The sequence below is a fragment of the Mus caroli genome, unplaced genomic scaffold (assembly GCF_978045245.1).
Source record: "Mus caroli unplaced genomic scaffold, Mus_caroli_1 scaffold_6, whole genome shotgun sequence".
Lineage (NCBI taxonomy): Eukaryota > Metazoa > Chordata > Mammalia > Rodentia > Muridae > Mus > Mus caroli.
The window spans coordinates 16,298,992-16,321,676 of record NW_028227261.1 but is presented as its reverse complement, the minus strand read 5'-3'; the positions used below and the strand labels follow the sequence as shown (position 1 = coordinate 16,321,676).

The 22,685-nt window shown below is 51.7% G+C and overlaps 1 protein-coding gene across 1 annotated transcript; it reads right to left on the bottom strand.

Annotated features, from left to right (window-relative positions):
• Positions 1-6,163: 6,163 nt before the first annotated feature.
• Positions 6,164-17,806, bottom strand: LOC110292726 (chloride channel protein ClC-Kb). The gene is made up of 20 exons (XM_021160252.2): positions 17,728-17,806; positions 16,964-17,070; positions 16,211-16,339; positions 15,663-15,791; positions 13,873-14,012; positions 13,416-13,493; positions 13,263-13,341; positions 13,057-13,182; positions 12,393-12,477; positions 12,215-12,316; positions 11,643-11,727; positions 11,227-11,400; positions 10,360-10,429; positions 10,091-10,201; positions 9,587-9,800; positions 8,884-9,017; positions 7,092-7,180; positions 6,868-6,951; positions 6,569-6,655; positions 6,164-6,449 (listed from the first exon to the last, which is right to left on the bottom strand). The coding sequence occupies exons 2-20, from the start codon at positions 17,061-17,063 to the stop codon at positions 6,402-6,404; spliced, it is 2,064 nt and encodes a 687-aa protein (XP_021015911.1). The 5' UTR covers positions 17,064-17,070; positions 17,728-17,806; the 3' UTR covers positions 6,164-6,401.
• Between the last annotated feature and the right edge of the window lie 4,879 nt (positions 17,807-22,685).

Below are 22,685 nucleotides of genomic sequence, written 5' to 3'. Positions count from 1 at the left end.
AAACTAGGAGATATTTATTTCCATACCTAGCCGGTTTCACCTCAGTGAAGTCAGTTTCCCAGTAGGCTCCAGGCCTGTCTCCTCGCAGTCGTTTTCCTTCCTGGAGCCTGCTAGACCCAGCATTGGTAAGTGCACAAGCACGGCAGTTTTTTACTATCTCCTGCACAATTCTCTTTAATCCAGGAATGTAATAGGGGGACTTACTAACCAATTTTAGTATTTTTTTAGTTCCTAAATGAGTCAGATGGTGTATGTTAGCTAAGTAATCTCGCCCCTCTTCTTCTGTGAGGGTTCTTTTATTAATTTCCTCAGCAGTGGGCTGTTGGGTTCTCACCACCAGAGTCATTGGCCCTTGGGCTGCTTTTTTAGCTTCTTGGTCTGCCATTTGATTTCCTTTTTCAACGGGCCCAGTTCCCTTCTGGTGTCCTGGGCAATGGATAATTGCCACCCTACAGGGCAGATGAACAGCTTCTAATAAGCTGAGAATTTCTTCTTTATTTTTGATATCTTTGCCGGCAGACGTCAGCAGTCCACGGTGTCGGTATATTGCTCCGTGAACATGAGCCGTGGCAAAAGCGTACCGGCTGTCAGTATAGACATTAAGAGTCCTTCCTTCTGCCAGCCTTAAGGCTTGAATTAGTGCGATTAGTTCTGCTTTTTGAGCTGATGTACCCTCCGGCAGGCTGCTGGCCCATATGACAGACTTTCCATCTACTACTGCTGCCCCAGCCCTCCGCTTACCTTCTACCACAAAGCTGCTTCCGTCTGTGAACCAAGTCATCGCCCCTGGCCAAGGTTGGTCTGTGAGGTCTGGCCGGATTCCAGTCTCTTCTGCCAGTATCTCTTCACACTTATGTGCAGGGGCCTCGTCAGCCTCAGGTAGTAAGGAGGCAGGGTTGAGAATGGCTGGGGGTGCGAAACTTACTCGCTCTGTCAGCAATAGGCTCTGGTAATGCCTCATTCGGGCGTTGGTCAACCAGCGGTCCGGTGGTTGCCTGACGATGCTCTCAAGAGAGTGTGGGGCCACTATGGTAACATTCTGGCCCATAGTCAGTTTGTCAGCATCTCTTACTAGCACAGCCGTGGCTGCTATCGCTCGCAGGCAGGAGGGCCATCCACTGGCCACAGAGTCCAGTTTCTTTGATAAGTAGGCTACCGGGCGCTTCCATGGTCCCAAAACCTGGGTAAGGACTCCCCTTGCCACTCCATTTCTTTCATCAATGTATAGGGTGAAAGGTTTGTTTAAATCTGGCAGGGCCAATGCCGGAGCCTGCAGCAGTGCCTTTTTGAGAGTTTTAAAGGCTAGCTGATGTTCCCTGGTCCAGGTGAATTCCCCTTTCTCTTTGGTTAGTGGATACAAGGGAGCTGCCAGTGAGGCAAATCCGGGAATCCAGAGTCTGCAAAACCTGGCAGTCCCCAGGAACTCTCTTACCTGGCGAGCAGTAGTTGGGGCCGGGATCTGCATAACAGCTTGTTTTCTGGCTTCTGTGAGCCACCGTTGTCCATCTCTCAGGACATATCCTAGGTAGGTCACTTCTATCTGGCATAACTGAGCCTTTTTAGCAGAGGCCCGATACCCCAGCTTACCTAACTCGCCCAGGAGGTTATGGGTCCCAATTTCACAGTCCTCGCGTGTTTCTGCAGCTAGGAGCAGGTCATCTACATATTGCAAAAGAGTCACCTGTGGGTTATTGGCTCGGAAAAGAGCAAGATCTCGGTGTAGGGCTTCATCAAACAAAGTGGGCGAGTTCTTGAATCCCTGAGGCAGCCTCGTCCATGTGAGCTGTCCGGCTTGTCCACTCTCGGAGTCTCGCCATTCGAAAGCGAACAAGGGCTGGCTGTTGGGGTGTAACCTCAAACAGAAAAAAGCGTCTTTGAGATCCAGGACTGTGTACCATGTCCGACCAGGTGGCAAGGTGCTGAGGAGGTTATAAGGATTTGGCACCGTGGGGTGTATGTCCTGAACTCTCTTATTGACTTCTCTAAGGTCCTGGACTGGACGGTAGTCACTGGTCCCTGGTTTTTTTACTGGAAGTAGAGGAGTGTTCCAAGGGGATTTGCATGGAACCAAAATCCCTTGTTGGAGCAGTTTGTTGATTTGGGGGCGTATACCCTCTTGAGCTTCTCTGCTCATGGGATATTGTCGGACCCCTATAGGGGTGGCCCCGGACTTAAGTTCAATCACCACGGGGGGGGGGACCAGTTTTGCCATCCCCACTCCTCCCGTCTCTGCCCATGCCTGAGGGTATCGATTCAACCAGTCCTGTAATCCCTCATGGGGCTTTACTTTATTTTGGTAAAGTCGATATTCCTCTCCTAGTTGTAAAGACAGCTCTAGAGTCTGGGGCACTTTTATTCCCCAGAAAACCTCCGGTCGATGAGAGGTGAAAGTTATTTGTGCTTTTAACTTGGTTAGTAAGTCTCTCCCCAATAAAGGCATAGGACACTCTGGAATGACTAGAAACGAATGAGTTACTCGATTTCGCCCTATGTCTACTACTCGGGATGTGGTCCATGGATACAACTTTTGTCCCGTGGCCCCAATCACCAAGGTTTTTTCATTTTTTTTCACTTTTCCTAGAGGTGTTTTGAGTACTGAAAATTCGGCTCCCGTGTCAACTAGAAAGTCCACAGGGGTCCCCTCCACTTCTAAGGTTACCCTAGGCTCGGGGAGGGGGTCCGAGCCCCGTTCCCCCTAGTCTTCATCTTCTCCAAGAGAAAGCACCTTTACCTCTTGTTTCTATCACTATGATAAAACACTACTCAGAGCGACGCGGGGAGGAAAGGGTTAACTTAGCTTGTCCCTACCAATCTCAGTCCCGCTGTGAATGGAAGTCAGGGCAGGACCCTGGAGGCAGGAACTGATAGAGGAAGCCCTGGAAAGATGCTGCTTACTGGCTTGCTCTTCCCGGCTTGCTCAGCTCACTTAAAAAACAAAAACAAACAAACAAACAAAATCCTCAGAACCACCTGCCCATGGGTGACACTGCCTATTATGGCTGGGCACTGACATTAATAGTTAATTAAGAAAAGGATACACAGACTTAACCACAGGCCTACCCGATTAGGGAATTTTTTATTTCCAATGGAACTTCCCTCTTCCCAGATAACCCTAGTTTGTATCAACTTGATGAAAACTCATCATTGTAGCAGGGATAGGTGCTGGATCTCTATGAGTTCAAGGCCAGCCTCATCTACAAAGCAAGTTCCAGGACAGCCAGGGCTGTTACACAGAGAAACCTTGGCTTGGAAAACCAAACAGAAACAAACAAACCTAACCACTGCAACTGACCCTTTGTCAATGGAACACACGGTACATCGCTACTAAACCGTAAACTTTTCTTTCTTGTTTATCCCCAGGATCTCATGCTGATAGCCCAATACAAAGCATAGGATAACTTTAAAAATCCCATGATCTTTAAAAAAAATTCAAGCACTTTCAAAAAGTTTGGCCTTTATAAAATAACCATGGGCTCGTGTAAAATCATAAATAAGCTACGGACTTCTTATTACACGAGGGGAGGGCCAGAGCACTGTCAATCAGAGCAAAACCCAAGCCCAGAAGTGTAAGTACCATTATACCTGAGGTCTCAGACTTACGATCACAGGACTCACAGGGCCTTGGGCAGCGCCTCTTCTCCAGCTCTGCGGCTTGTCCTGTAGGCTCGAGCCACTGTCCTTGGCTGACTTCCCATTGTCCTAGAGGTGTCTCCATAGGAGGCTTCACTGAGCCTGTCTTCAGGGTCTCTGACCCTGCCGCTTGGTGCTAACCTCTGCTTCTCTTCATGACCTCGTCAATCCCCGATTGCAATTGAAGACAGCATTTATTGGCAAGGCTCTTCTTCAGTGTCCATCCTCAGGACCGTTGTCAAGGACTCTCTGGCTAGGGATGCATGGATTCGCTTCTGGCTTCTCTTTTTGACCCACTGGTCCACACAGCTATTTTTATGCTAGAGTCATGCAGCTTCAATTTCTGTAGTTTTGAGATCACGTTGTTAAATTCCTCCACCTTTTTATTTCCTGCTCAGGATTCCTTTGACTTTGGTGGGGGGGGGTCCATTAAACTTTTAGAGTGTTTCCCCCATTCCTTTCTTTAAAAAATGAAAAACAAACAAAAAAGCACAAAACCAAACCAAACCAACCAAACAAGCAAACAACAAAAACCCCCTTTTTACCCAGCAGTTGGTGGCACACTTTATTTAATCTCAACACTCTGGAGTCACAGCAGGTAGATCTCTGAATTGAAGGCCAGCCTGGTCTACAGAGAAAATTCCAGGATTGCCAGGGATACACAAAGAAACCCTATCTTGAAAAACTGGGGAAAAAATTACTTAATTTTTAAGTGTGTGTGTGTTTGCATGTTTCCCTGGGGGCCATAAGAGGTCATCAGACCCTTAGAGCTGGAGTTACAGGCAGTCATGACCCTCCCCCCCCCCCCTGATGTGGCTGGTGGAACCAAACTCAGATCCTCTGTTGAAGCAGTAAGGGCTCTTAACTTCTGAGCTGATTCTCCATCCCTGGAGAATTCTTTCTGTTCGAAGATTATTGGTATTTTGATAGAAAATGGAATTGAATCTTCAGAACGTTGGAATTGTGGATATTTTGACAAATTAATGTTTTCATTCCATGGACACGGGATGCCGTTCCACACTGGGACTTTCTCATCAATGTCTTCCACTGGTATTTTCTGATTTCCATCTTACAGATCGTTCCATTCTCTGTATAGCCATGGCTGTCCTGGAACTCACTCTGTAGAGCAGGCTAGCCTTGAACTCAGGGATCTACCTGACACTACCTCAGGGGTGCTGGGGTTGAAGGCGTGCGCTGCCTGGCTTCCCATTTGGCTTTACTTTTTTAAAAATAAAAATTTCTAGATTTTTCTTTAATTATTATTTGTAGGTTTGTCAATGTGATTGGTTTCCTTCCGAGTAAGTTTAAGTGCTTAAAACAAAAACAAACAAACAAAAAACAAAAACAAACCAGGAGTTTTTCTTTTCTTTTTTCTGTTTTCAGTGGAGCAGGACTGGAGACTGGACCCAGGTTCTCACCCGTGCTAGGCAAACATTCTCCTCTTGAGCTGTGTCTGCAGCCGGCTTTCGCTTTTTTGTGTGTAAGCACGTGTGTGTGTCAGTGTTCATGCCCACGTTCGGGGAGACGCTGGTGTCAGGTGCCTCCCCTCAGTCTCTCTCCTCCAACCTTTTGTGTTTTGTTTGTTTTTTGAGGCAAGGACTCACCATGTTGCCCTGGCTGGCTGAGAACTTGCTGTGGAGACCAGGCTGGCCTCTGTCTTCCAAGTGCTGGGGTTAAAGGTGTGAGCCACCACCACTCAGCCAGCCAGCCAGCCAATCTGCCTCCCTTCCTTCCTTCCTTCCTTCCTTCCTTCCTTCCTTCCTTCCTTCCTTCTTTCCTTTTCCTCTTCTTTCATCACCTTTCAGAACTGTTGATTCATAGATTGGGTGTAGGAGTGGGGACCAGGTCAGAAAGGAAGTGAAGGCCAAGGCCTTTCTGAAGACAAGATTCCCCATGACAGGAACGCCCTCTGGGAACAGGACATGGAGCAGAGGTGTGAAAGTGGGTGTGGAGTCTAAGTGAAGTGGAATGGCAGAGGGCAGGGTGTGGGTTCAGCAAGGCAAGGTAGCCATTGGTCATAGTGGCAGGGCATGGGCAGGCCTTTGAATTATGTGTGGCATTTGAGATGCAAGGCATTCAATATTCAGGGGGTTATGAATAGATATCTGGATGGGGGTACAGACCATGAGGTCGTTTGAGGTATTGGGGTGTCCTGGACTTACGTATAGGCAGTCACCTGATAGCTATCCATGCCCAATTACAAAGCCCATGGTTGAGTGGCCCATCACATTGAGTGGGAGGGCTGGAGAGCCCAGTGGTCAGGTTGGAGCTGTCTGTTGAAGAAGATGAGCTGTGTGAGGCTGGCCTCGCTGTACCTGAGTTGAGGGCGAGGAGGGAGAGGACAGATCAAATCTGCAGGCATGTAGCTGAGTCCTTCGGGGTCACGGATCACCCTGTGTACATAGTCTGGAGCACTAGGAAAAATGGGATGCCTTGATGACCGTGGTGTAGAAGGCTACTCAGAGAGGAGGTTCCCCCCACCCCCTCACTCTGCACACCCTTAAGGGAGAAGAGGGGACACCAATGGCTCCAGACATCAGTTTTATTTTTCTCAGAAGCTCCTGGTGAGCAGCAGGCAACCTCAGAAGGCACAAGGGTCACAACGCACAGAGCACATGGATGTCTTCATTTACTCTCAGCTCCTTCAGGGAGGGGAGTGTGAATATGGACTGTTCTTCTCTGCTGAGTGGAGATGCCTTGCCAAGCTGAGAGATCCCAGATCCATGGCAGCTGAGCAGCTGGGCGCCCGGCTGCCGACCCCCCAGGCTGACTCACTTGGGGGCGGGAGGATTGGTCAGGGTTGAAATTGCTTTCTTCAGCTATGACAGAGAAACAGAGGATAGTGGGGGGTGCGGGGAGACGGTTAGAGGAGGCGAGGCTGGAGGGAATTCGGTGCCCCCACCTCCTCAACGTTGCCCAGCCCTCAAGACCCCAGTACCTCCACCCACGACACAGAGCCCACAGCTCTGCCTCGTGACGTCACGAACAGCGTCTGAAGGTTCAGCAGCTCAAAAAGGTTGTGTGTCTGCAGAGGGGTTGAGAGGAAATGCTTGTAACAACCCCTCTGGCCGCATACCGCCTCCTTGCCTGGTGAGCGGGCTGTAATGTGAAATCTGACCACTAGGGGGAGCCAGAGTCCACGTGAGATGCTGGATGAGGTCTCTGCTAGAAGGGATCATCCAGCCTCCCTCATGATGCCTCCACCTCCCTTCCCACTCTCTCTAGTTCTCTCTTTACCTCATGCAGGGAGGTCTCCGGGGACAGCTGCAGTGTCACTGGCTGGGTGGGGCAGCCATTAGCCAAGATATCCTGCAGACAGGGCTGGGGGTAGGGCAAAGGACAATTGGGACCTGGGCCAGCCATCAGCTTCTAGCCCTTGGTCTCTGAACTCCTCTAGGTTAGAGGAGTTCACAGCCCAGCTCACCAACTCCATCCTGTCCCCCTCTGGCAGGAGGACCCACCTGCTGGCCTGGAGCCCAGGAAGCTGGCTCAGTCTGGAGGGCTTGCACCAAGTGGGTCCTTTTTACAACGCCCACCAGGGTCTGAGACTCTAACATGCAAAGAGAGAGGGAGGGATGCATTATGAACATAGATCATTATAAATGTAAGTCATATTCACTGAGCACCTACTATGTGCCAAGAACATGCTAGGTGCTCTGGTGTCTGAGGAAACTACACTACTTGTGTGTGATCTGTTAGACTTCTTACCACCCAGCTTACAGAAGAGGACACTGGTTATCTGGTGGGTGAATTGTTACTCTTTACCATTCAGCTTCCGTAATGACATGTCAGCTGAGTGCAGCTGGGTAAGGAGGCCAGTGGGGCAGCAGATATTCTAAGACACCCTACCCCCAACCCCACCACATCTTAAGAGGTGGAAGCTATGGACATCTTGACATCTGGGTGTCACAGCTGGGCTGTCTTTCTTCTCTGTTTCCCTTGCAGTTGTTTAAAATCTGAGTCAGGTCAATGGAAAAATGAACCCAGAGGTACACTACAATCTGAGATCCTACTGTGTGCCCGGGCTAGTGTGGATACAGGGAATAGCCTGGATGCATGGAGGGAGTTTCTGAGCATCTTGAGAGTCGGTAGGCATTCTTCCCATTCTTCACTAGGGATCCAGCTTGATTTTCTCTTTCTCCATTAAATAAAACCCCTGGGACTAGGCATGGCTGTCACTCAGTAGTGGAGGGCTTGCTTAGCATGTGCTGGCCCTGAATTCAGTCCTTGCCACCACAGACACTCTTGGTAACCAAATGCTACAATAGAAGTGTCCCTCCCTCCTTTAATAAACCAGTGGTTTGTTTCTAGGGTGGGCTGTGGAATCTAGCCAGGGAGATGTGCGGAGTCCAAAGCCATTCTTGGTTCTAGGAGGTGAAGCCTCTTGGAAGGGCCATCCCTATGTAAAATAAGTAGAAAATGTGTTTGCTGTGATCTCTCCCATTGGTGAGAGTGAAGGCCCTGACATTTGGGTGGGAACCTATGGTGACCCTTCCCACTTTTCACACAAGGACACTGCCGGTCATAGAGCCCAAGAGAACCACAAGGTTCTTTCCCTTATAGGTGAGTTATTCTGCTCGCTGTGGGGCATATAGGTGAGCTTGGTTGTTCACGTTGCTCACGGCTCAAGTGGCCTGTCCAAGGGCAAATGGGTCACAGGCCCCAACAGTGCTACCCTGACTGAGTGTGCACCCTGCCTTGTTGGCACAGATGGGCAGGTGCTCGGGGAGCTTCAGGTAGCTCCTCCCCTACCTGAGCTATCTCCCTCCCTTAAGGACCACGCTCTGTGAACTGGAGAGGGGCACTCGGGTTGGTCTCTCCCTGAGACTTAGCACCATCCTTCTGCCTTTAAAAGGATGAGCTCATCTTGGCAAATGGAACAGCGGGGGGGAGGGAGAAACACTCAGGAATGTGAAGAGTCAGCCCGTGAGGCTTGGGTCCAGGAATCCAAAGAGCCAGTCCCAGGCAGTCTTACAAGCATCTCTCATCTTTTTCATTAAGCACATCACCCCTACTTTCTCCAGGAGAAGTGGCTATTGGGTCCACTTTCTCCACGAAGAAACTGGAGCTCAGAGAAATTAAGAGACTTGCCCTGGGTCACACAGCTACCCAGTTGCAGAGTCTCGATTAAGGGACAGATCTAACACCCTGCTTACCCTTGCTACCCTGACACACAGGCCCTTAAAGGGAAGCAGGGGGAAGCCCAAAGCCTCCTCCCAGACAGCCACCTTCTCCTCAATGGCTGTGGAATACCTGTAGTCTCCACCAGGGGGTACTGGGTCACATCTGTGGCGATCACGACTTGGATCACCTCCTTCAGGGGCATGTCCTTGGCCAGTGTAGTGAGGGCGCAGTTCATGAAGTGACCCACAGTCACGGAGTGGGAACTGTGGGCAGAGGGAGACATCAGTCAGGCCTGGAAATGGGATGATACCGGCCTGGGCAAGACAGGGTCATCTCAAGGAGCCTTGCTGGGAGAAGACCTGTGATTCCCAAGGATGGGTTTGGTTCAGAGGAACCCATAGGTTCTAGAAAAAGAAGCTATGGGAGCCACACCTACTAAGGACTAGGAAACTGAGGCTGGTTTGGAGCTGGACCTTGTGTTCAGTGACACTTGAGCCTTTGAGATGTGCCGCTTTGGGACCAAAGATACTAGGGTACAATCCGATCAAGGTGGGGTCTCAGAGCCCATTTGTGGGACAGCTACCAGGAAGCCATCAGAGCAGGGGAGGGGAAGAGCGGGGCCCCTCCTGTCTGTTGCTCATTTCCTATCAGCCTTGCCTGGCAGAGACTTAGCTTCTTCATCTAGCTCATGGGCTGTGGGGATCTGTTGGGGACCAGAGGGCGGATGTGTATCAGCCCTACCACCCTTATTCAAGGTCAGCTGTGGTGGGCTTTTCCAGGAGTCCCTCCACCCCCAACCACCCTGGGCATCATCAGCCAGCCCGAGGCTCACCCAATCTGTCGGCCACGGATCCACGGCAGGTACGGCAGTTTCTTGACAATGATGGTGCCATCGTAGAAAGAGGGCTGGAAGCTCTGAGAGATGGCGTTGGCCGCCAGCACAGCCATCAGCACAGGCAGTGCGTGAACGATCTGGCCAGTTACCTCAAAGGCCAGCAGTGCTGTGGAGAGGGTGTGGGTCACCGCCCCCGAGAACGCAGCAGCACCTGCAGGGACACAGCCAAGGTGTGTGTGTGGGGGGTCCCAGGTCAGGAGCCAGGCTCCCCCAGAGGGCAAGGTAGGCACAGTGCGACCATGGTTAGGCTCAGCAGTGCACAAAGAGCACACACCACAACTGTTGGAAGGTTCTAGCCTTGTCGAGAGGAGAGGGTGCAGAGCACGTGGGGGATGGGAAGGAAGACGAAGAGAAAGCGGGCTTGGGGGGTGGTAGGGCTCAGGGAGTGGAGGGGCCTACTGAGGGGGGGGGGACTCACCTGCTGGCTCCAGATACACTCACCTGCCAGAGCATAGGCCCCGGGCATGATGGGATTGACCCTGCCTCCAGCCACAATGCCTTCTGGGAAGGCGACAGATAGAACCTCTCCAAAGAGGCGCCCAATGGCAGCTCCTGCCACAGATTCAGGATGAATGAAGCAACCAGGCTGACCTGACCCCTTAGGCCCTCATCCCAACCCCATCCCTGGTACCACTTTGGGAGGGAGATGATACCGGAAGTCATGTCCTATGCCCCCAAACCCTCTCAGACATCCAGGACTCCAGTCTTACCATAGACAAAGATGGGCAAGAAGTATCCAGCAGGGATGGGGATGGTGGTCGCCAAAATCAGCATCCAGAACTATGGGGGGTGGTACCCACACAGCAAGAGTTAGAAGCAACACAGGAGGGGGGGGCAGGGGGCGGGGGAGGTTCCTAGAGAAAAGGATGCTCAGGCTGGAACCCACGGCAGCATTTGCCTCTAGAGATGAGGGAACCAAGCCGTAATAAAGCACCTACTGTGCGCAAGCACATTCCAGGTTTGTCACTCTCTTCTCTCTCAGCCTGCTCTTTAAGATCAACTATCCCATCTCAAAGAATGTAGGAAGGGGCAGGGTAACTGCTTTTGCACTGGAATCCACAAGGGGGAAAACAACTTCTGCAAGTTGTCCTCTGAGCTCCACATCGCACTGTGGCACACTGCACACACGCGCACGTGTACACACACACACATGCACACGCACACACACACATGCACGCACACACACACACACATGCACACACACACACAAACACACATGCACATACGCACACATGCACACACGCACATGTGTACACACACACACATGCACACGCACACACAAACACACATGCACACACACACGCACACACACGCACATACACATACATGCACACACGCACACACACACACACGCATACACACCGATTTTTGTAAGAATAAGGGAAGAGCCTGGTCTGCATAGTGAGCCTGAACCTCTCGGATGAAGGCAGGGAGGAGGAGAGTTGAGGCTGGGAGGGTCTCTGAGGTACACAGTGGGCCAGGGTCAGATCAGGGACCTGGACATAGGAGGGGGTGCTCCAAGCTTTAATTCAGAAAGCAGCCCCATCTCCCCCAGGACCTGCCATGACTCTGCCCACCTTCATGACCAGGAAGAAGACGAGTGTCCCAAAGACAGTCAACTGTGGATGACACCACTCCAACCACAGCTTCTGGGGATCAGGCTCCGCTGCCCAGGGTGGAGACGAGTTCTTAGTCATCAGTGCCCAGGAGTTGTTGTCAAACAGTGTCTCCAAATGCTCCGACATGGACAACTGGGGCCGAGGCAGTGGCAGGTAGGTCAGCATGCCCACCTCTGTCCCATTGCCCATCTGAGCTTTGGCTACAGTAACCCTCCCCAGCTAGGGACCCTAAGGATGGCTCTGCCATGGTGCAGCTACAACCTCGTGTGCAGAAAAGTGACCCATGGGCATTTTCTTTAGTGGGTTTTGAGGGACAGCACAGGGACTACAAATGAGGGTTCCCCACTGCTATCACCCAGCTCTGTTCCCCTTACCCGGGAAGCCATGAAGTGGCCCACACCAGGGGGATACGTGATGGAAGCCAGGACCACAGCAGCCAGGGCTGAGTACAAGGGTTTGCTGTGGGAGAAGGGACATTGGAGTTGCCTCTTCTCCTTCCCCACAGCCTTGGGGTTCACACTGAAGAAAGGATACAGAGAAGGGAGAGACAGCAGCAAGGAAACTACCAGATGCCCCCGACCCCACAAAGAAAGAGATAAAGTGAGACCTGAGACCTGATGGGACTAGAGGCGAGATGAAGGCAGAAAGAGACCGGGAGGAAGGACAAGCCAAGCCCAGATGGGCCTTGCTGGCCTAGACAATGAAGCAAGTATGCAGGAGATGGAGAGGAGGGGGCGCAGGGCTCAGAGAGGGGCTATGGGTTGGAGGGACACAGGGAGATTCATTTTCACAGAAGTGGAGCTGTGACTGCTTGACCTGACAGGGGGCTTCATGTGAGATCAGATAGGTAGCGCTTTGGAGGGTTCGTGGAAAGAGGGGTTCTGTGAAAGGGGTGGGACTTTAGGAAGATCAAAAGTGGGGTGGTCCCTGAGGGGGTCCAGCCCACCTGGTAGCCAGCAGTTTGGAGGTGAACCCATTGGCCTTGAGGAAAAATAAGAAAGTCCGCTGGCTGTAGTTGTACCCGCAGCTCAGGGTGCCACAGATGGCCCTGGAAGTGGAGGTGTTGGTGAGGCCACGGCCACCTCAGGTTGAAAGTAGCTTTCAGGGCTTGAGGCCCCACTCACCCCAGGGCCACAAAAAAGAAGATCTCTGGTAAGTCAAAGGGTATGTCCACTGGAAAGCTGGTCTTGTAGATGGAGGTGATGGTCTCTGAGGAAGGAAGAAAGTGGGGATCCTGTGCCAGCCTTCCACACCCTAACCCAGTCTTAGATAACTCGGGCAAGGATGGGGGTGGTTTCTGACCTAACCCCAAATTTCCCTGGAATTCTAGGCACCGCAGAGGTTCTCAACCTGAGGATTTTGACCCCTTTGGGGGTCACATATCAGATACCCTGCATCGCAGATATTTACATTTTGATTCATATCAGTCACCAAGTTACAGGCTGGGGAAATGGCTCAGCGGTTAAGAGCACTGACTGCTTTTTCAGAGGTCCTGAGTTCAATTCCCAGCAACCACATGGTGGCTCACAACCATCTGTAATGAGATCCGATGCCCTCTTCTGGTGTGTCTGAAGAGTACAATGTACTCATATACATAAATAAATCTTTTTTTAAAAAGTAACCAAATTGCAGTTATTAAGTAGCAACCAAATCATTTTATCATTCAGGGTCGCAGCATTGGGAAGGTTGGGAACCACTGTAGAAGAACGGAGGAGAGAGGAGGGTGGTCTGAAAGGAGATGGAAGAAGAAACGAGAGAGTGGAGACTAGATCCCAATATGGTGCTCACCCTGTTCATTGTTGAAGACCGCCAGGAGATGGAACATGAAGGCCCCGCAGGTGGCAGCGAAGAAGCCCCTCCAGTAGTCCCAGACGGAGAAGTGAGAGGACATGACCTCGATGCTGAACAGGACACCTAGGGGACACGCGACTCAGGAGGACCTCTATCCCCCTGGCTGCAGGACACGGAGTACAGAAGGGTGAGGGAGCTCTCACCGCTGATGGGAGCTGCGAAGACCGTGGCCACACCCACTGCTGCTCCTGCGGCCAACAGTTCCATTTCTTTGGTCTTGCTCTGGGAGGAACAGCATCCTGGGCTTTGATCTTTTATACCCGTTCCCCTAAGAGACCCAAGCCTGTGCCCCTCACCTCAGGTTCCCCGACGGTCTTGGTGCGCACGCGGCCCAGGTAAGCCGCGATCATCACGCTCAGGTGCACGAAGGGGCCCTGCAGGGGGCGGCAGTGAGGCGTTGCTGGGAAGCTGGACCCTACCTTTCCATCCTTCCTCTTCCCCCTCCCCTTTCTCCTCTCCTCTTCTTCCCCCCCCCCCCCACCGCATCCCCTCTTCTCTTCCTCCACCACCACCTCCTCCTCTTCTTTCTTCTTAAGGCCTTCGGAAAGAACAGTACAAGCCTCGCGCAGGAATGGCCCAGCATCAAATCCTTGTCCTAGCCCTCCACTGTCCCGAGATATTTTTTGTCACATTCAGGGACCTGGATGTGTTCCCCTGAGACTGGGCTTCCAAGGCTGTGGCATGGTATGGAATTCAGAAGGCAAGGTGGGGCGACAGGATGGGAGGTGGGAGGCAGGCCCTCCATGTCCATACCAGTTTTCCCAGGAAGATGGTACTGCCTGTGGCCAGGGTGCAGGAGAGGCCCACCACCTTGGCCCCGAAGTTCTTGATGTCTAGGTAGTCCTCCAGGACCACTCCGGTCAAGATGGTCTTCACCTCAGGGATCCCAGACCCTGGTCCAGGTGGGCAAAGGACAGAGGGAGATAGAGTCTGCATTAATTCTTTTAGCGCCTGTGTAACAAGCACTTGCAGGGCACTTTTCAATGGAACCTCTCCCAGACCAGGGGGAGAGGCTCCTTAAGATTCAAGAAATAAGCCAGGCCGGTGATGGCACACCCCTTTAATCCCAGCGCTGGGGAGGCAGAGGCAGGCAGAACTCTATGAGTTTGAGGCTAGCCTGGTCTATAGAGTTTCAGGATAGCCAAGCTACAAAGACATCCTGGTTTTTAAAAAAGATTTATTTATTTATTGTATATGAATTCACAGTTGCTGTGTTCAGATACACCAGAAAAGGGCGTCAGATCCCATAACAAATGGTTGTGAGTCACTATGTAGTTGCTAAGAATTGAACTCAGGACCTCTGGAAGAGCAGTCAGTGCTCTTAACCACTGTGCCATCTCTCCAGCCCAGAGAAAACCTGTCTTGAAAAACCAAATAGATAGATATAAAGATAGATAGATAAAATGAAAATAAAAATAAAAAATCAAAGCCGGGCAGTGGTGGCTCATGCCTTTAATCCCAGCACTTGGGAGACAGAGGCAGGCAGATTTCTGAGTTCAAAGCCAGCCTGGTCTACAGAGTGAGTTCCAGGATAGACAGGGCTACACAGAGAAACCCTGTCTCAAAAAAAAAAAAAAAAAGAAAAGAAAAGAAAGAGGGAGGGAGGGAGGGAGGGAGGGAGGGAGGGAGGAAGAAACTCACAAGGCACAGGAAACTCCTGAAACTTACAGGATTTACAAGGTTCGTGCCCAAGGTTGTATCAGCAGCAACAATAGCAAGGAAGAGGCAACGTTCCTACAGTCAGCAGAGGCCTGCCTTTCAACAGTTGCCACCCATGCTGGGATGGGCTTTTTGGTGATTCAGAGGCCTACTGTAACTCACTCCTCTTCCATGCTCTGTAAGCCCAATAAACTCATGGCTTCATTAACCTGGACTTTGGTGGAGTCAATGTTTTGGTCTGCGGTTGGCACTTTATGTGAGATAAGCACAGGTTTGTGTCTCCTCAGGGAAAGTCACAAAGCAGACTCCTGCTCCGTATGGATTCATAACAGCCGCCAGAGGAGGAAACTGGGGGTCAGATGGGCCTTCAAGATTCCCCAAACTCAGCCGGGCGTGGTGGTGCACGCCTTTAATCCCAGCACTTGGGAGGCAGAGGCAGGCGGATTTCTGAGTTCGAGGCCAGCCTGGTCTACAAAGTGAGTTCCAGGACAGCCAGGGCTATACAGAGAAACCCTGTCTCGAAAAACCAAAAAAAAAAAAAAAAAAAGATTCCCCAAACTCCACTGCTGTAGCTGGAGGCAGCTCTAGAGGCTGAGCAGATTTGGCTACAGTCCTGAAGGGGAACCAATCCTTGCTGGCCCAGGGGAGCCCAGGGAAGTGGTATGGAGCTGGTGACCATCTGGTCCCCCTTCTCCCCGTCTCCCTGTATGACTTTGGGTAAATGGCTTGTCTCTTCCAAGCTCACTTCCCCAGCACTAATGTGGGGTTACTGTCCCCTGCCTCCTTCCTCAAGCCACACAGGATGTATAAAGCTTTGGACCCTTTGGTGACTACAGGACAAGACAGGTTGTCCATGGTCCAGAGACCAGGTGACCATGACTCACCTCCAGAGGATGGCGTGATGCTCTGTGAGAAGCCGGAGGAGAAGGACAGAAGAGCCACGGGGTACACGGTCCAGGAGAGGTACCGGAGCAGGTGGCCATCTCCAATCTCCCTGTACAGCCACTTGTGTGCTAGAGATGTCCAGCAGTCAGGAGCCACCCAGAGCCTCAGTCCTGGGGGCAGATACTATGGTGCCCACTTACAGACTAGGAAAGGGCCAGGTCACCCAGTGAATAGTGGAGGAGAAACTGTGACTGGGTTCAAGGATCACTGAGCCGAGAGCAAGGTGGGAGAGAAGGAACAGGGGTGGCCAAGCTTAGAAGAGAGAGGCTTTACCCTCTCTATGCAGATGCGATGACATGGGGGTTGGGGGGTAGACCAGCAGGGCACAGAGCTTGCCTAAAGACACACAGCAAGTCAAGAGCCAAGTAAGGGCCTGGCCACCTAAAGCCTTATCCCCATCCCACTGCCCGCATCGATTCAGCTGATATCCCAGGCATGTATAGGAATCCCATCGCCTGGAGCCTTGTGCGTGCCATGGAGGTCTTACCTCTGACCACGCGCCCGATAGCAAAGTTCATGGCATAGCTGATCAGAGCCATGAGCACCCCAAGAGCCACCAGGAAGTACCAGTCCTCACCCACACGGAACAGCCGCTCTTTCAGCCACTCTAGGCCCCCTGGACAGGACACTAGGGTCACAGCTCTTTCCCTGGGGTCTGCTCAGACTCTGGACAGGGAGGGCCAGGCCAGACAGGGTAGAGACCACAGGGCCAAAGATCAAAGTAATGACGAGGGACTCTGCCTTACACGAGGATCGAACATGGTTTGTGGCAGGTACGTGTGGTGGCACTATGGGTACCATGCCTGTGGCCCTGCACAAGGCCTTTGACCTTCCCTTCCGTCTCCTCCCACACTGGTGACCACACTTATGAGTGGTTTCATGGAAGAGCTGGGCATGGCAGCTCTAGTGTGTATTTGGGTAGGGGCTGCATCCTAGAGAGCACCCCCCATCACCAGCTTCCAGCCCTGCCTCGAAGCTCACCTCCTCTGGCTATGCCCCCACCCTGCAGCCCCCAGTGCCTGGGCCTGTACTCTGCCTCTTTCTGGGGCCCCTGCTTTCTTTACTCTCTGGCTACAAAGACAGATTCAAAGTGATGGGTACACAGACTCTTCCGCCAAGCCACCTAAGAGTGTCATCTGGGAGCAAACTAAAACGGGGGGGGGTTGATCTTGGGCCTGGGGGGCAAGGCTGGTGTTGTTCCATGGAACTCTGCAGGGGAGGGGTGGGCGGCGGTTCTTACCCTGGATGTTTCTGCGGATGCGTGGGCATGGCCCCCAGAGTTCTTGCAGGGGCACTGGCTTCTTGGAGGAGCCCTCACGAAGCCCCACTAATTCCTCCATGGTTTCTCTGAGGACAGGTGGACAGTTGCTTGGTGAGCCACTATGTGCCTGTGCCCCACTGCTAGGACATTCCAGTGTACTCTCTCTTAAGTAAAAGGGAAAGCTGTGGTTTTGTGGGTTGTGTGTGTGTGTGTGTGTGTGTGTGTATACACATGTGTATGTGTGCATTGCTGTGGGTAAGCTGTGTGTGCATGTACATGTGTGTACGTGTGCATGTGCAGTGGGTGAGCACTCACTCACATGACCCATGGGGATTTTGTGTGCATGCATGGTATCTGGAAGGCTCTTCTATGTCTTACATGCAAGGTGCTACTTCTGTGCGGTGTCTTTCCGTGTCTACATCTCCTAAGCAGAACTGTTTCCCTTGGTTTAACTCCTATTGCTATGCCCCTGAGACACTCAGCCATTTCTCCTGCTCAGAGTGCAGGGATGGCCTTGGCCCTGTGCCGTCCCGTCCCCGTGGTCAGCTGGGATGCCCTATGGCCATCCTTCAGAACTCTGTGTTCCTCAGGAGGCCAGAAGACCCCAAGTCCTGAATGAGGTCTTTGGGGGCAAATGCTTCAGGTCCCACACCCTCCCTTTCCGTGTCTGGCCTGGCCCTGGCAGATGCTATTCGAGATCCGTGTTCCCCCCCCAACCCCCCGAGCACCCACCTGCTCCTCACCTGTCAGTGTGCCCTGCTGAAGCCCCAACAGGCCCTCTTCCAACACAGCTTCTTTGTTTGTAGCTCTCGTACACCTGGACAGGTGTGCCCTCCACCAATCAACACCTTCCCCTCCCCTCCTGGGGTTAAGGAAGCCATTTAGAATGTCCTTGAGAAACTGGCCAGAACTCACAGACTGACCAGGAAGCTGCTGAGGAGTCAGGAGGGGCTGTCCCACACAAGAAAGCAAGCAGACTATGGAGCATGCTCCAATGCTGCAGGTCCCTGGGGACTCCCGGGGTCTGAGCCTGGGAAAGGAGCTGCTGAGCACGCAGGTTAATCACGGTCCTCTGCTATGGCTGAGCCTCGGGATTTAGGGTCTCAGCTCGATATGGAAGCGGGTTCCAAAGTAGGAGAGGAGAGGGAAAGAGGGGGGTTCAACAGAAGGCACCTGGGTTCACAGTAATGGGGTCACCACTGCTGGCTTACCCACAGTGCTCAGAACTGCCCCAAGGGAAGATGGCCCATTATCCAGCATCTCAGAACTGCAAGGCTTCTTGTCCAAGATCACAGAGGCCATCTGGAGTGGTGGCATGTACCCCAAACCACTGCCACTCAGACCCCAGCTGCTGAGGGCCAGAGCCGGGTCTCCCACCTTGGCTTGCCCGACACCAGAGTGGGCACACAGTTCTCTGAGCTCACATTGACAGTCTCATCTTGTTCAGGGGTGGAGAGGAAGGTCAGAGTGGTGAACTGGAAGGGCTGGAGGCTGCCAGGGCTTGGCAAGGAAATGAATGAACTTTTAGCATCTATATCTCAGAAAACCGTGGTGTGTATGTGTGTAAATATGTGTGTGCCTATGTGTCTGTGTATGTGTGTATGTATATGTTTAGGTGTGTGTGTAAATATGTGTGTATGTGTGCGTGTGCATATATATGTTTATGTGTGTGCATTTGTGCTTTCGTGTGCATGTGTCTGTGTGTGTGTGTGCGTGCCCCCACACACGTGCACACGCATGTGAGCACTGTTCTGCCATTCAGTATGGCCTCTGCATGCTTGTGAGTTGAAGTAATGACACCACTTTGCCGATGCTTGATAGAAGGTCAGAGAGATGTCATCTCTTACCGATGGTCACAGCAGAGCCTGAGCTCGGGCCCAGTCTGTCTTCTGTCCCATTTCTGAGCTCCCAAGGTTTTAGTAGGGCAGTAGCCACAATATAGAGAATGTGAGCCCAGTGCCACTTTTAGAAGATATGGGGGCTGGTGATGCAGCTGGGCTAGTAGAGTGCCTCGCTAGCATATGTGAAGCCCTGAGTTTGGTTCCCAACACTGCCTGAGCTCAGTGTGGAGCACATGCCTGAAGCCCCAGTTCTTGGGAGGCAGAGGCAGGAGGGTTAGAAGTTGACGCTTGGGCTGGTGAGATGGCTCAGTGGGTAAGAGCACCCGACTGCTCTTCCGAAGGTCCAGAGTTCAAATCCCAGCAACCACATGGTGGCTCACAACCATCCGTAACGAGATCTGGTGCCCTCTTCTGGAGTGTCTGAAGACAGCTACAGTGTACTTACATATAATAAATAAATAAATCTTTAAAAAAAAAAAAAAAAAGAAGTTGACGCTTATCTTCCATTACAGAGCAAATTGGAGTGAAACCTGGTCTGTGTGACCCTGTGTCAAGAAGGAGGAGGTGAAGAAGAGGAAAATCTAGGGGGGGGGTAAATTCCCCCTCTTCCCCTGCTTCTGCAGTCAAAGCTGCCACTCTTCCAGTGACTGGTTAAAATCCAAGACTCTTAACTGCCACTAACCCCAGTCACTTCAAAATCGGAGCAGCTATGTTTTCATGATGTCGAAGTGGGTGGGAGCCTACTGTTCTGCACAGCCAGGGTCACCATCCCCTCACCCACCTATCAACAGATGGTTAGCTGTTCTGTTGACAACCCAAACATGTCTCCGGTACTGGGCAGCTAGCTAGCACTAGCCGACCACACATGTCCACACCCCACTGGGAGCACCAGGAAGCTGAGACAGGACTGCCAGGGTAACACCCTCTCAAATGCATTAACCCTACCTGCCATTCCCCTACCCCAAGAAGGCCTTCCTCCTATGCCTAAGTGCCAGGAGCCGCAGAGGCAGCTATCGGGCTAGGACAGCTCCGAAGCCAGAGTGGATCTGCCACCAACTCCTTCCTCACTTGGGTCCTTGGTCACTTCTGTCCCATGAGTCTTGTGGCATGGCTTGCCTGCCTCATTCACCTAAGTCTCCCAGGCCCAAACATCACCCAGGAGGTGTTCTGTAAACAGATTCCTAACTCTGGCCTTCAGGCTGGCTGGAGCTGAGGGCAAAGAATTCCTGGTCCTCAGAAGTCCATTCAGAAGTAAGTATGTATGTATGTTTGTATGTGTGTATGTATTTATTTATTATTAAATCACCAGGCTTATTTTTTTAAGATTTATTTATTATTATACATAAGTACACTGTAGTAAGTATGTATGTATGTATTTATTTATTTATTATTAAATCACCAGGCTTATTTTTTTAAGATTTATTTATTATTATACATAAGTACACTGTAGCTGTCTTCAGATGCGCCAGAAGAGGGCATCAGATCTCATTACGGGTGGTTGTGAGCCACCATGTGGTTGCTGGGATTTGAACTCAGGACCTTCAGAAGAGCAGTCAGTGCTCTTACCTCCTGAGCCATCTCGCCAGCCCCCAATCACCAGGTTTATTTTGGGCTGGAGAGATGGCTCAGTAGTTAAGAGCACTTGTCCCTGAAGAGGACCCCTGTTCGATTTCCAGCCCCCCACTTGGATAACTTACAACCATCCATAACTCCAGTTCCAGGGGATCCAATATCCTCTTCTGGTCTCCATGGGCCCACAGCATGCATGTGGTACTCAAGTATACATGCAGACAAAACACTCACTCACTTATTTTATTTTTAACTGTGCGTCTATGTGTGGGTGAATGAGTGTAGTACCCACAGGAGTCAGAGGATGGTGTTGGAGGCCTTGGAACTGGAGTTAGAGGTGGTTATGAGCTGCTATTGTGGGTGCTGAGAGCCAAAGTCAGGTCCTCAGCAAAAGCAGTATGCTGAGGTATCTCTGCAGCTCGTCAGACCAGAATGGTCGGGAGCACCTGCGTTTGTGAAAATGATCCCAGAAAGGAAGATGCCCCAAATGTAAGGGACTAAACCATCATCTTTTTGGGAATTTTGATTTGAAGTATGTATGTATGTATGTATACAAATTTGTGTGTAAAAATGCTTGCCTGCCTATATGTCTGTGCACCACATGTGTGCCTGGTGCTCATTGTGGAACCAGAAGAGGGCATTGGATCGCCTGGATCTGGAGTTACAGAGTGTCCTGAGCCACTATGTAGCTGGGAATCACACCCTGGTCCTCTGGAAGAGCAGCCAGTGCTCTTACCTGCTGAGCCACCTCTCAGCCCCTGAGGTTCTTGGTTTTTTTGGGTTTTTTGGTTTTTTTTTTTTCTTTTGGTTTTTTGAGACAGGGTTTCTCTGTGTAGCCCTGGCTGTCCTGGAACTCACTTTGTAGGCCAGGCTGGCCTCGAACTCAGAAGTCCTCCTGCCTCTGCCTACTGAGTGCTGGGATTAAAGGCATGAGCCACCACGCCCCGCTCGAGGTTCTTGTTTTTGACAGTCTCATACTTGTGTACGATCCACTGAGATTGCCTTCCCCCCACTCCGAGATTCTCTGTTGCCCCACCCCTATGCTCCTTCCTGCTAACACCCCGCTTTTATGCAAAGGTTCCTCTTTTCCCCAGGCCCCACGCAGACAGCCATGGCTGCTGTGTAGTCATGCTTGCAAGGTCATATCATACACAGATGACAGCACCCCACCACACACCTCCCTCCATCCTCCCATCCCCTCTCCGTGATGCTCCTTGGGCTTTGGAGAGGCTATTCACGGCTATTGTTTTGGGTGTTTTTCAAAAGGGTTTCAGGAATAATGACCTCCAGCTTCCTATGAAGCCAAGGCTGACCTTGAACTCCCGATCCTCCAGGGGCAACAGGCATGTCCCACCACACCCAACTATGGACCAGATCGGCTCTGAAACTCCTCCCGTCTCTGGGATCTGGCAGAGAAACATGTCTGGTGTCAGGAGAATGACCTTGGTGACCTTTCCAGGTCCTGCCTGGCCACTGAAGCCAGCACTCAATATTTATGTGGATGACTGCTCAGGAGTGTGGGGAAAGGAGGGGGAATGGTGGGCGGGCGTGGGGGAGTAAAGCGAGCTGACACCCAGCGGCAGTGACTCAGGCCCTCAGCACCGTGACAGTGACAGCGTGTCTGCTTTTAGCTGGTGGCTCTTGTTTCCCTGGCGGGCTTCTCCAGGGGGCCCCCCACCTGGCCCCCCACATCTGTCTTTCTCACCTCAGTACCGGTGAGCCTCTGAAGCCTTGCCAGACACACTTCAGCTAAACTAAACTAAAGTAGCAACAGGAATCTGGGGGTGACAGAGCCCTCTATCTCCAGCCATTACTCTGGCCCCCAGCTGTGCCCAGTCCTGTTCTCACTTCACAAACCACTGGGGATGCAGCTGGAGTCAAAGACAAGAAGGGTGGTCCCCACACCTTCAGGAACTTGCAGGTTGATGGGGAAAGACAGGTGAACCTCCTCAGGATTAGGGATGAGGGGAAACCACAGAGGCCTCAGAAATCACAAAAAATGGTCATTCTGCCAGCTGTTGGGGGACTCTAAACAGAAGGAGCCCTGTGCGGGCTGGAGAAAACAGAGGCTTCCATGGGAGAGCGAGAGGAGGTGGTTCTATGGGAAGGTGAAGATTTGGAGGAGCGTACTCCAAAATTAAGGTATGAACTGAGAGCTTCCCCAGGCGTCTGCCTCCTGCCCAGCATCAGAATCCGGGCTTCTACTCAAAAGTCAATGGGAAGAGAGGAGATTCTCGGATTCCTGTTGCTACTTTAGTTTGTGTTACCAGTCTCAGCTGAAGTGTGTCTGG